The 13,546-nt window shown below is 34.8% G+C and overlaps 1 protein-coding gene across 4 annotated transcripts in view; it reads right to left on the bottom strand.

The window, feature by feature from the left end:
* The window catches only part of LOC114646468 (plastin-1-like), an 85,918-nt gene that overhangs the window by 38,132 nt on the left and 34,240 nt on the right, over positions 1 to 13,546 (bottom strand). The window contains exons 1-2 of one of the 4 annotated variants that reach the window (XM_051922910.1): positions 4,413 to 4,605; positions 3,103 to 3,206 (exon numbers count right to left, since the gene is read on the bottom strand). In XM_051922910.1, coding sequence (XP_051778870.1) covers positions 3,103 to 3,172 — 70 coding nt within the window. In that variant the 5' untranslated portion in view covers positions 3,173 to 3,206; positions 4,413 to 4,605. Of the gene's footprint in view, positions 1 to 3,102; positions 3,207 to 4,412; positions 4,606 to 13,546 lie in introns of those variants that run through there. The other 3 variants (XM_028794678.2, XM_028794677.2, XM_051922911.1) reach the window with 3 other exon arrangements.

Genomic DNA, 13,546 nt, shown 5'->3' with positions numbered 1-13,546 from the left:
GAGATTCCTAGCAAACTAAGACCCAGAAAAGATCACTACAGTTTGCTGTCCGAGGCTGCAAAGGTCACTAGTGCACTACAATAAGTTTCACTTTTGATCAGAGGTATAAAATGATGAAGTACAGCTACTTTGTTACCTTGCTTAAGTACATTTTTCAGCAATTTGTACTTTGCTTGAATAAATTTAATTTAGGACTACTTTTATTTTTACTCCACTACATTTTTAGGTCAAATAGCATACATTTTACTCAGTATATTTTCCAGGAAGTCATCATTACTCGTTACAGACCAAACTATTATTAATTCATAAAAGAGACCAATTAGGCGCGTTGTCAACTTTGGTTATAGTTCAACAATGGTCAGATGCAGCCAATAGAGTGCCTTATATCATTCAAAAATAAAAATGCAATAATAAGCATTCCATTATTACCATGCATCCTGTTCACTGCTGAGACATGGAAACTGAAGGTGCATTGACAGTTGCATTTGAAAATAACACCTAAAAACATATCTGCTTACAAGTATTCACCTTCAAATTAAAGAATCACGTTAATGTGATTTTCCCATCTTCATAATCTAACTTATATGGAGCCTCTAAAGTCCTAAAAAGCAGTATCTTTTTAATCTTGTGTAAACAAGATTTTATGGGAAGAAATAATATATTGAGATCAAATGTTATATATCATCTGAACAATATCTGTATGTTGTATGCACAAAATATTGCAGCAGATTCTTATGAGCCAGTTACTGAAATGGTAGAGCGAGCCTGGCCGTAAAAGTCACTGGTTAACTGGAAAATACAGACTTGGGGTTCCAGTGAGGTCTTGTTGCCTGGGAGTAGTCTTGTTGTCCCTTGTTATGTGAGAGCTAACAAAAGGGGTGGCAGCTTTTCTTTTGCTACTGCTTTATGGAATTTCAGCTTGGGGAAAGCTAACAGAACACTGTCCTGCTGACCAGAATCTACTAAAGCCACAATAACTAAGGATAATATAGGGGGCTTATTAAGTGAATGTTCTAGTTTTATGTGTAAGGGTGAACCTTGAGTAGCAAAATATTTTATCTTGCTGAGTTAGTTGATAATTATTGCACATCTGTTATTTTTTCTGCAACAAAATCACAAACTTTCAATTGCAAAGTGTGTGACTTTTATTTTCTCTGAGCTGTCCTTTTTATTAGTCTTCTAATTGACCCATAATCAGAACATTCTTCAGTAGAACATTAATACTTAGATTTTTTTGCCATTTCATTATGTTTTATTGAAGATGACTTATTTTTGTGTAATATTAATGCAAGTTGTGTGGGAAAATGTTATTCTGTAGAATTTAAATTGTCTATTGGAGTGCATTAAAAATATAAACATATATTATGAGGCAACCAACTGGTAAACATCTGGTTATGCTGGAGGGTTAATAATGTGCCTTGAACTTAATCGTGGTGAACTGTGTAGTGTACATGAGTGCCTGAGTGGATAATTTAAAGATAAAATTGGATACCAAATTGAGCAAAGGAAACCATAGCTTTCTTAGGAGAATTCTTTATTTACTTTAGTGAAGTACAATAAACCCAATCTGTGTTAATTTTCATTCACTTTTAAACATTGCTTATCTAGTCATGTGATAAGGTTGTGAGCTATTCACTTAACTTTTATTTTTGTTTTTTATTTTCTTTTTCTTCTCCCTTTGGTTGGGGTGTCTTATCTACTGCTGGGTATACCAACAAGGGAGGCACAGTGTAAATCACATCCACACTGACTAGTACCACACTTGAGGTCTAAACCCTGACATTGACTGCAGTTATGTGTTGATCAAAGGCATGATTGCATTTGTATGATAATTATTCTGTAGTGCATTTCTGTAGCAGAAATATTGTGTAAATGTTGTGTAAAAGTAAAATAAATGTTTTGTGTTTTTTAAACAAAGCCTTAAACCTTCTCATTATTATAAAATGTACTTTTACTTTTGGTACTTGAGTACTTTTGAAAACAGATACCTTTTTACTTTTGCTCAAGTAGTTTTCAATTGATGCACTACTTACTTAAGTAAAAGTTAAAAATTAACAAAGTACTTTAACTTTTACTCAAGTATCATTTCTGACTATGTATTCTAACTCTGCTTTCAACTCTGCTTTCAACCAGCTGCAAGTAGCAGATAAAGAGATAACGAAGACAAAAATGATGGTCATTATAAACAATGCTGTAAATCCTTTCTCTGACACACTGTGTCTGAGTACTTTCAGCCAACATAGTTCTCAATAAATGTGTGTCAAGAAACTCAATTTGGGCTCCTTTATAACTACAGCAATACACCTTTATCATGCCTCAGTGTGACATCTCTCTAATCATTAGCCAAGTCAGAGGTTTTCTTCTTTTTATTAATTCTTGTGTGTCTTTGAAGCAGGTTATTGTTTGAGTTGATAAAAACAATTTGGAAAGAAGCCAAAAATAATTATTCTCAAGTGTTTAAAACAACTTGCTCTTTCTAGAGTTTACCATGTTTACAATATTGGAAGAAAGAGGACAAGAGTGGTCTGGGAGAATGAACAGATAACCAGATATTACAGGAAAGAGAGAAAGGAAAGAGACGTTTTGGGAAGTGAGTACCTGGAGACCATAAAGTGTAAGCTGACTACACACTCTGGTTCAGAAAGCATTTCCCAGTTGTTGTTCAGTTCTTGTTCAAGTAGAACTGTACAAAAATTGTCGATGTTTTATTATTTTATAAATACGTGTCTTGTGACTTCCCCTTATTGTATTATTTATTAAGAAAATAACTACTTCAAGTTAAGAATAAACATCTGTAAATGCATTTGGTTTGAGGAACTGGGTCTGTAAAGAATCTCTGACAAACACTTTAAAGGGTGTCTTGTCTGAGTCTCTCACACAAACATTTTGAGGAGACAAACTCAGAATTTTAATTGTAGCCATACAACACAGATGTCTTATGAAGTGCATTCCAATGCTTTCTAAAACGGATATAATCATAAAAGCATTTGTGTAGTGTACCTTTTAAGAATTCATTAACTCACAGATGGCAGCCAAGTTGCTTTTAACAAAACAACAGTAGATTATTATATGTCATATTATAAAAAATGCTGTGAGAATTACCTATCTTATTAAAAGCCTCCTTTAGTTCCTCGAGCTCTTCACGGGAGATCTGAGTTGTGTTGTGCTCCATCTTCTTTGAAATGCTGTAGATTTGTTTTGCCAGACTTTGTTTCAGAAAAGAAGAAACACAATGAAAAATAAGAGCACAAATCAATCTCTGTTAACATGACTTCAACCCCACAGTTAAAATGATAAGAAAATGTCACAGCAATGTCAGTAATGTCAGTAAAATGGCACGATCCAAAACAAAGTGGAGCTGCTAAAGTGTATTCTGTGTCTAAAATGATGTCTTTGTTTAATCACTGCAAAATATCAAAATGACTGATTTAACGTGTTTCAGGGCGCAAATCAATTCCTACAAATTGTGGGTGAGTCTACAATGGTAAAAGGTATTAGCTAAAATAATGCACTAGCACTGATATTTTCTGAAAGTATAAAATGAGCAGGCATGTAAGCAATGCCTTTTTAATATTATCCTATTTTTCTATTATCACAGACTTTTTTCATAATCAGCCTATCCACTATGTATTTTACATATTACTCTTTTGATTATCTCAAAATATGTTTCCATCAGTCAGACAATCAGACTCTGTTTTATGATAAACCTTTCTTACTAACCACTGTCTCAGCACTTTAATAATCAAACTACCATCCAATTTTTCTTTATATGACACTTATAACAATTCACAAAAAAAAGTCTAACATAACAAAACCCAGGTAAAGCTGCAGTAGTGATTAATTGGCAAAGGGGCAGGTATCTCAAGGAGACAAACTATAATTATTTCTAAAGAGAAAGACGTATATAGTAACAAAAATATTTATAGCATTAGTTGTCAACATATAGTCAAATATTAAATGTAAAAGGATGATAAACTAATAGTACAAAATGAATAATGTTTACAATGGACATTTCTGAAAGTGTTTTGCAAAAACCTAAACACTATTTCAAGCCATTTTTCTGTCCATTAGTCAGTTAGCCTTTATTTTTATATAACACTTTTCATAGCTTTATCTTTATACTTTATATAACACCTTTAGCAGTAAGTTCTATTTCAAGGCATTTCACTGTCAGTTTTTTATTTTTATTTTTATAAAGCACTTTTCACAGCTTTATCTCAAAATACTTTACATTAAAATTATGTTAAAAATAAAATAACAAATAAAAACACACAAAGATGTCAGAAGCTTTCTCATGTATTTTAGTAACACTAGGTGCCAAAGTTAAAAAATATTAAAGCAAGTAAGAATGCAATAATAAAAAATATATGAAAAGATCATTCTTGTCATGAAAGAAATCACATTTTTCCTACCGTTACAAGGTAAGGACTTCTGTTGCCTAATATGAGTGATTCCTTCCACTTGTTCTGCCAGCTAATTCCCAAATGCAGACATAGGAATGGATTTCCAGATTGCAATTATGCTATTTAACCTTGGATTACAAGCTGCGCTCAGCAAGTACTTAAGGAGTTAGCTATAGCAGGAGGAGCGGGTGACCGAGCTGGACCTTTGCCCTCTAGGATAGTGCTTCAAACAGCGGGTGTGGCAAATTAGACTATGATCCCATCGGCAAGAACTAAACAAAAGTGCATACTTCCCTACTATCCTCCTAGTGCAATTTGTGACTTTTGTGTTTATTATGTAATCATGCAGAATTGACTTTGTATATATGAATATAACCAGATGCGTTTCTTATTTGTACATGAAGCTAAATGAATGCTTTGGAAAGACAAAAATGCAAATCATATAATATATTCTGATAGTAGGAGCTAAAGTAAAATATTAACTTTTGAAAATTACCAAAGTAAAAATCAGCCCTTGGAAAGTTCAGTGTTTTAGTACATTGTCTTACTATGATCTATTTGGTGTTGCAAAGGCCACAGAAATAAAGTGATGTCAGATATGTACATTTTTTCCTGATTGCCCGATATATTATTCTGCATCCCACAGTATACATTGTCTTGTGGTACACATGCTTATACAGGGTGTCCATAAAGTCCGTGTGCAATTTAAAATAGTTTTAAGTTTGTAAGTATACTATATGTGATAGAAAGAATCTGTAAAAATGACTAGAAAGATGAAACACGTACATTTTTTATTGTTCTTATTAATTTTCAATATGTCCACCATCATTACTAATACAAAGGGTAATACGATTCTATAGTTCTCGGAAAACATTTTCAAGGAAATTTTCAGTAATACCAGCAATCACATCAGTTATCCTAGCTTGCAAGTCTTCTAAAGATCGAGGTTTGGTTGAATAAAATTAACTTTCACATGTCCCCATAAAAAGAAACCCAATGGAGTCAAATCTGGTGAACGTGGAGGCCAAGAAAATGGTCCACCTGTTCCAATCCATCTGTTAGTGAATTTGTCATGTAGAAACTGTCTAACATGCAAAGCAAAGTGACAAGGAGCACCATCTTGTTGAAACACTGTGTTCTCTATCAGTCCTAATTGTTCAAGTTGAGGAATAAAGTAATTTTGCTGCATTTCTAAATAGCTATCACCATTAACAACACGCCCTTCAAAAAAGAATGGCCCTATGACTCGATTTTTTCCCAAAGCACACCACACATTAACTTTGGGAGAATCTCTTTCATGTTCAACAGACTGATGTGGATTTTCAGTTCCCCAAATACAGCAAAAATAAAACTTCTAAAGACATAAAAAACTAGAAACTACATCATTTTTTTATCCTTTTTATAAATTCTTTCTATCACATATACTTACAAAGTTACAACTATTTTAAATTGCACACAGACTTTATGGACACACTGTATGTCTGTGTTTTCCGGCATATGTATATCTTGACAGTAAAGGACACAAATGGATATAACAACCGCCCCTCACCGGCATACTGAGTTATACAAAACCTGATCAGAATTATGTGCTGGACTAGGAATCTTCAAAATGTAGGGAAAAGCAAACATTCCTGGAGTAAACACCACACACTGATGCAGTCCCTTACTAATTCCATCTGTTTTATATAGTGTCTTATATTACACATTGCTTGTATTTTTAATTTTACTATTTAAAGCAAGCCAACTCCAACATGCACTGCAATGAAATCACCAGCCATTTATCCAAGTTTTAGAAAGTGTTTTCTTGGTCATGGTCAAAATGTCCTGTTTTAAAAAAGAAGGGTACAAGGTACAAATGAACTCAGGATAGTATGCTAGTCAGTCTGAGGACATACACTCTCATAATCAAGTCAAATTAGGCCAAACAACCTGATTGAATGGGTGTGAGCTTTTGGAAGAAACTGGAGTTCAAAGAGGAAATCAGTTTCAACATGGGGAGAGTACAGAAACAATACATAGAAGGCACCCTACACTCTTACAAGTAAGGGTGCCAAAGTTGTTTTTCAGAGTGATGCCACAGTGGAACCATTTTTGAACCATCTATATAATGGTTCCAGAAAGAACATTTATTTGTTTAGATCCATAACAGACTGCATAAATAAACCATGAATAGACAATAACAGATTAATGAAATACCAATGGGTTTTTAATTTTAAAAGTACTCTTGCTGCATACAATAATACAGGCTGAACTCAGGCTTCCTTTATTTGTTAGTATTGTGCTAGCCTACTATACATTAAATATTTCTGCTTTGTCCACATGTTAGCAATCTTTCCAAAGCCCAAAAAAACAATTTCATATTCAAAGAATCCTGCCGATGAATTAAATGGTTCTGTGTTCTATGGGAATCCACAAACCCCAGTAAAGTGCCATTAAAGAACTGTTATTTTTAAAATTGTAGCCATGGATTGGGTGTGAACATATTTCCTGTAAGGAATCAACACTATCTGCTTTTATGTCATGACACTGACAATCAAGGCTAGTATCATAAAATAAAACAAAATTACATTTTAAAACTTACGGTGAAACATACTGTACTTTAATAGCAAACAAAATGCTAAGTAGTGGAAAGGAATAGTGAAAATCAAATCAAATAGTTTTGTCAAAATTACAGTAATTGTTTTCATCATGCTCTGGAAAGAAGCAATACAGACAAGACAACAGCATATTGAGAATACTCTACTGAGCACATCTGCTGTTTGCATCTCTTGTTTGAGGCAGAAGGAGTTTAATGTACACACAAGGGCACTGCATTCCAGACAACAGGCAGAACAGATTACACATTCTTACAGTCACAGTAGAATTACAAAAACTGAAATTAAAACTGAACTTTAAATTCAGTTTTTTGTCTTTGCTATAATTACATCTGTCCATAGGATATAATTGTCTTTTATGTTTTGTGGACTGCTTGAAAATATTTTGTTTTATTTATTTGTATGCTTGTTTCATTCACCTTGACCTTTCAGCATTATTTTTGTATGAATTGATTTGAGGTAAAGGAACCATTCAATGCAATTTATTTCTATATAACACTCTTAACTAAGTGCAGCCTTTGAGTGATTACTTTTATTTAAAACTATAATACACTAACATGTATATAAAATAAAAACCGACAGGAGACCCATGTAATTACTCAGAGGTGACAACTGACAACGGGTGAAACTATGCTGCCAATTTAAAACCAGGCTGCATAGAGGCTATGCAGGGAAGTGGGTCCTTTAAAAGCAAGTTAAGGATCATTGGCAAGATCAAAAGGTGCCAACAAAGAGAATGAATCTGATGGCCATCTCATTTCAGAGGGTAGGGAGATACAGAAACAAAAAGAGAGCAGTACAGGTGACAGATAAGAGAGAGTGTTTTATGGTTTTAGGAGGTGGAAAAAGCAATAAAGCCATAAAGTCAGGAGAAAACTTGGAAGATGCTTTTGCTTTAGGCCTTTAACTTTCATTTTTACTTTATACTATTCCTACATTGTGTATTTTGGTCTGTAAGACTCCATGTTTTGAATTCTTTTTGTGGCTTCCTTACAACTCCATTCACATTAAGTATCTCAGTTCAGAATACATAATATTTTGAAGTTCATAGTGATCACAGACTAGAGTAGTTCTGCAAAAATACTGCAATACATAAAAACCATTAAAACAGCTATAGCTTTGTTAATTATGGCAATCATTAAAGATCAGAAGAAATTGTCATTTTATATTAAACATTTAACACATACATTACAACAAGTAACGGCTATGTGAATGATTTGCACAGGATGATACAGTGAGTGCTTCAATGCTAAGATTCAGCCTGCAGCCTTGTGATGATTAGTCTAGTTTCTTAGCCACTTGGCCACACAGTCTGTAAATAATAACAATAATGCTTCATTTAGACACACCAAAGGTGTACCATTCAATAATGCAGTAATTACACTACATTTAAAAAGAATCAGTTCTCATCAAAAGTAGCCAATGACAAGAAAGGTGGTACATTCTTTAAATAAAAGGTATTATAAATATTTATTGTGTGGAAAGTTCAACAAACTTTACCAATATTTAGATCTTTTCTTCGATCTTTTTCATTCATATTCAAGAAGAATAAAATAAGATACAGATATAACAATGGTAACAAGAAAAACAAAAAAATAACTTTCCTCTTCATGCTTTAGTGTCTGTAACCAGTGTTGTTACCTCTGAAATAAATGTATTTCGGCATTTGTTCTTTTTTTCACAATAACATTCTATTATTTTTTTAAATATGTCCAGGGATCTTTTATGACCACTGAGAGTGAGGACCTTGGTTTTACATCTCATGCAAAGGATGCACCCATTTTTACTACAATTTTTACACCAATCACTGCACTGGGGAGAGGGGACCCCACCGACACTTCCTAGATGGTCTCCCTTCCAAGTACTGGCCAAGCCCAAACATGTTTAATTTCAGCTGGATTACCTATTCTGAAGTGCAGGTAGTATGGCTGCTTGCCTGGTCATTATGACCCCCCAATCACCCCCCTGTCCCTTATTGGCTAACTATCTCTCTCACCCCTTAATAGCTAATGTGTGGTGAGTGTACTGGTGCAAGAATGACTGCTGTTACATCATCCAAGTGGATGCTACACATTGGTGGTGACTGAAGTGGTCTCCCACTATCTATGTGAAATGCTTTGAGTAGGTCAGAAAAGCACTATATAAGTCTAATTAACTATTATTATTGTTACTAATACCACTTACAAAATGTCTAATATAAAATAATATTACTTTGAGCACCATTGACAAGCAAACAACATAAAGTTAAAATTAAAACATGTTATATTCTGGTATGGGCTGTATTCAGTTTTCTCATGTCTATTTTCAGAAGAAAACATTTACATCTAGATATTGTAAGTAAACAAAAACAAACAAATACTGTGCAGTATTATTTATATTTAAAACTGTTATATATCACAGTTATTTTTTTTCAAATTAACTTGCACCTCATATAATATATCTCTGTATAACAAATAACAGCATTAAAATTCAGCAAAATGGGTATGAAACAGTAAAATGACAGCAATACTGCAATATATTAGCAACTGTAGCAAAATAATATTTAAATATTACTAGATCCAGAAAAGGGACACCAATGCGCAGTGGTAGCACTACTGCCTCACAATAAGGAGACCAATGTTTGTCTTTCAGGGGCTCCCTGCATGGAGTTTTCTTGTGTTCCTGTGTCATATGTGCATTTCCTCAGGGTGCTCTGGTTGACCTCCCACAGTCCAAAGACTTGCAGGTTAGATGGATTGGTATTGTTAAAATGACCCTAGTGTGAGTGTTCACCCTGTGATGGACTGATACCTTGTTAAGGTGTTGTTCCTACCTTGTGTCTGATGATTGCTGGGATAGTCTCCAGCTGCCTTATAACAACAGGTTAAGAAAATGGACAGATAGATCCCAGTATTTACTGTATGATACAAGTTATAAAATAATGAGCTTCCCATAAAAAAATGAAAGACAAAAAATGACATACATAACTTTCTCTACAAGAAAGACAGTGATGAATCTAAGCAGGATCTAATCAGACAGTCCTGAAATGTTCTCTTCTGAAGTATTCATTCATTGCTAATAATATCAAGAGGAGAAAAATAATAAGGCAACCATTTGTGTGAGCTGCATTATAGCACAGTGGTTAGTGCTGCTGGGTCCTGAATTTGAATCCAGGCTTTGGCACATATTAAAGATGTACAGGTTATAATAATTGACTATTTTAACAGAGTATTTAACTGAGCATGACCTGTGATGAACTGGTGTCCCATTTAAGGCTGTTTTCTACCTTGCACCATTTCCCCATGAACCTGCGATTACTAAATGTATAAATGGATGACACATTTGATTTACACCCACCTTGTGATGTCAGAACTTGGAGCACAGACAAAAATTTAAGGAATAGGAAGACAGCGCCTGATACTTCAAAGTATGATCTTTTCTTTGCCTAGGGTAGGACCAGAACCCACTGCAAAGAAACACGCTCAGGATAGAAAGACTAAACAGTGAAGGAAACATGGGAGGAAAATAACTCAACTCCTTCTGGTCACATAACCCAAAAACTCATTCTAAAAAAGGAGACTGGAAGCTCCTGGTGTGTTTCAATTCTGACAAGACAAAGAGAAGGAACTACTGTACACCGCATAGTGGATGTTATTGTATGACAAAGCGATTTAGCCATGTAAACTAAGCATTTTTGGCTTGTTTACTTTAGGCACTGTGGAGCCAAGAGCCCTGAACAGGAACAGTGAGGAGTTATTATAAAGACTTGCAGAGGTACTACTAAGGCCCTTCTACACTGTTTTTGCTATTAAGACTGGAGAACTTTCTTTCTTGCTTTCCTTCTGAATAATATAACATTTTTTTATGAAAACATGTAATAGCTTAAATGAGAGTTGTTGTTCTTGTTGTCTGAGCACCCACCCCCAGTCACACATTTACAACGTACAGTGAAATTCATACCTGGATGTATGAACAGTAGTGTTTCTGCATTAAGGGACAGTGAAGAACAGCTTTACCAGATGAGCTGCCCTCATGGATTTGAAGCAATCTTTTCCAAATGTCTACCATATAGTTACTTATCTTGAAAATACTGTTTTTTTGTAGTTCTTTCAAGCTGCATGCTTGTTTCTGGCTGAAGGGTTGGTCCAATTGGCCCTGTAGTGTTCTCTATACCTTTGGTTGAGTGAGTCTGGGTACAGAAGGAACAGATACATTTGTATAAAATTGTTTTTTCACTTGTTTCCTGGCCTTGTGTTGACCAGCATACACATGGTCTCATGATAGTTAGAGCTGCTACCGGATGTGCAGTGCGCAATATGAGTTGTGCACTTTGTGTAGCCTGCATATTATTTCCATGGTCTTTTATTATATTATATTATATTATATTATATTATATTATATTATATTATATTATCCAACCCGTTGAATCCAAACACAGGGTCACAGAGGTCTGCTGGAGCCAATCCCAGCCAACACAGGGCACAAGGCAGGAACCAATCCCGGGCAGGGTGCCAACCCACCGCAGGACACACACAAACACACCCACACACCAAGCACACACTAGGGCCAATTTAGAATCGCCAATCCACCTAACCTGCATGTCTTTGGACTGTAGGAGGAAACCGGAGCGCCCGGAGGAAACCCACGCAGACACAGGGAGAACATGCAAACTCCACGCAGGGAAGACCCGGGAAGCGAACCCGGGTCTCCTAACTGCGAGGCAGCAGCGCTACCACTGCGCCACCGTGCTGCCCATATTATATTATATTATATTATATTATATTATATTATATTATATTATAATTCTTGTTCATTATCACCTCAAAGACATATAAATTTAAACTTGAGGTGTTACCATTTCAATTCAGGCAGTTCTTACCCAGTATATTTTCCTTAGCAGCAGGTGGTTACAAGCTTTCTCTTTACTTAGTATTTAAATGTACAGGGCTGTATTTCATCAGATGATAATGATATCATATTGACCGGATGGCAGTTGAGACGAGGCACCAGCATCCTATTGTCAGATTAATTTTATTGTAATGTGAAAGGTATGTGAAGTTGTGTTTTTCACTAATCTTTAGCAAAAGAGAGATGTAAGTCTGCACATACTGTATATAGGAAACATTTGGTATGTGCCTACCAAAATTGTTGTCCAAAAATGTCACTATGCATAAAATGTGTATAAATACAACATTTCGTCTCTGCAACACCATGATTAAATTCAAGGATGACTAATCAAACATAGACCTTATCTTAAAAGCCCTGATATCTTCCTTTCCCAATTAAGTTTTGTCTTTATTACACTGTCCACAATTCATGTCATGTTTGTAGAAAGAAAACCTGTTTCTCTTTCACATGGCAGTGCACAAGTTCAACTCTTTCATTACCATTGCAACAAAAACATGTCTCATTATATATTTTCCTTGTCATTGTTGTTAAATGTTTAACATAAATGCAGAGGTTCCTAATAAAAAAAACAGAAACTACTGATGACGTAATTATGCTAAGCCTCCAAACAGGAATTATAGGCAAATGCCCCAAGATATGAATAGAAATGCAAACAGAATTGACAGCCAATCCATTTTCATTGTAGTCAAAAGTGTTCATCTCTTTTGACAAAGTCATTGCTTAAAGATAGAGGAAGAATAAAAATAAGTAAGATAAAAAAATGCTAAAGAGAGGAATTCTGGGCTTATAATACATGGTCTTGTTGCATGATACAGACAGCTACTTGCTTGATGTTCAGATGAAAAGAAAGGCAGAAAAAGGCAAAGCATGTCTTTAATTAAACAGCTTAAAATTTAAGCTTCTTACCTAAATAGTTAAATACTTGAAAATGCCTTTAAGAAGCATTTGTGAGTTGCTGCTCCTTCTCCACTGCAGAGACCAAGAACTTGCATGTTATGTTTGCAGCACAGAATATGGATTTGTGCAGGATTAAACTGCCTGAGTGTCTTTGGGTCTCTTTAGAGGAGCCTTTTAAATGTTTTAAACATAATCAAAAAAGCCCTTAGCCCCTAGTTGTAATAGCAGGGCATTCATTCACTGCTGTCACCTAACCCCGAGTGCATTTCTTTTCTGAAAAGAAATTCGGAAGGGTCATCTGATGCCGAGGGCTAACCTCACAGACCTTGTGTATTATTTATTGGTTGATTAGAAGATCAGTTACCAATTCGTACATAATAAGCAAACAGAAGCACCTCACAAGACTTGTGCTTTCACAACAGGCATACATCCATCTATTTTTCTATACCAATCTGGATTTTATTCATTATGTAAAGCCCAATCTGCAATTCAAAACAATAAAAAATTACACAGCAAACAATGTATTCATTATGCAAATCCATCCATCCATTTTTTGTTCAATTTAGGAGCATGTGGAGGTGTCTATTATAACTGTAGAGGATACATGGCAGAAATCAACCATAAAAATCTCACCAGTCAAAATAAAGATGTCAGTTCTTTCAAAAATGTCAATAACTTAAAAATGTATATCAAATATTGTAGAAAACTTTAACCCCAAAAAAACTAGAGTGAATTGACTCATCAAACCTAACTGCTAACTACAGA

The sequence above is a fragment of the Erpetoichthys calabaricus genome, chromosome 2, assembly GCF_900747795.2.
Source record: "Erpetoichthys calabaricus chromosome 2, fErpCal1.3, whole genome shotgun sequence".
NCBI lineage: Eukaryota > Metazoa > Chordata > Cladistia > Polypteriformes > Polypteridae > Erpetoichthys > Erpetoichthys calabaricus.
Note: the sequence above shows the minus strand (reverse complement) of the source record. Positions and strands in the feature narration are given on the sequence as shown.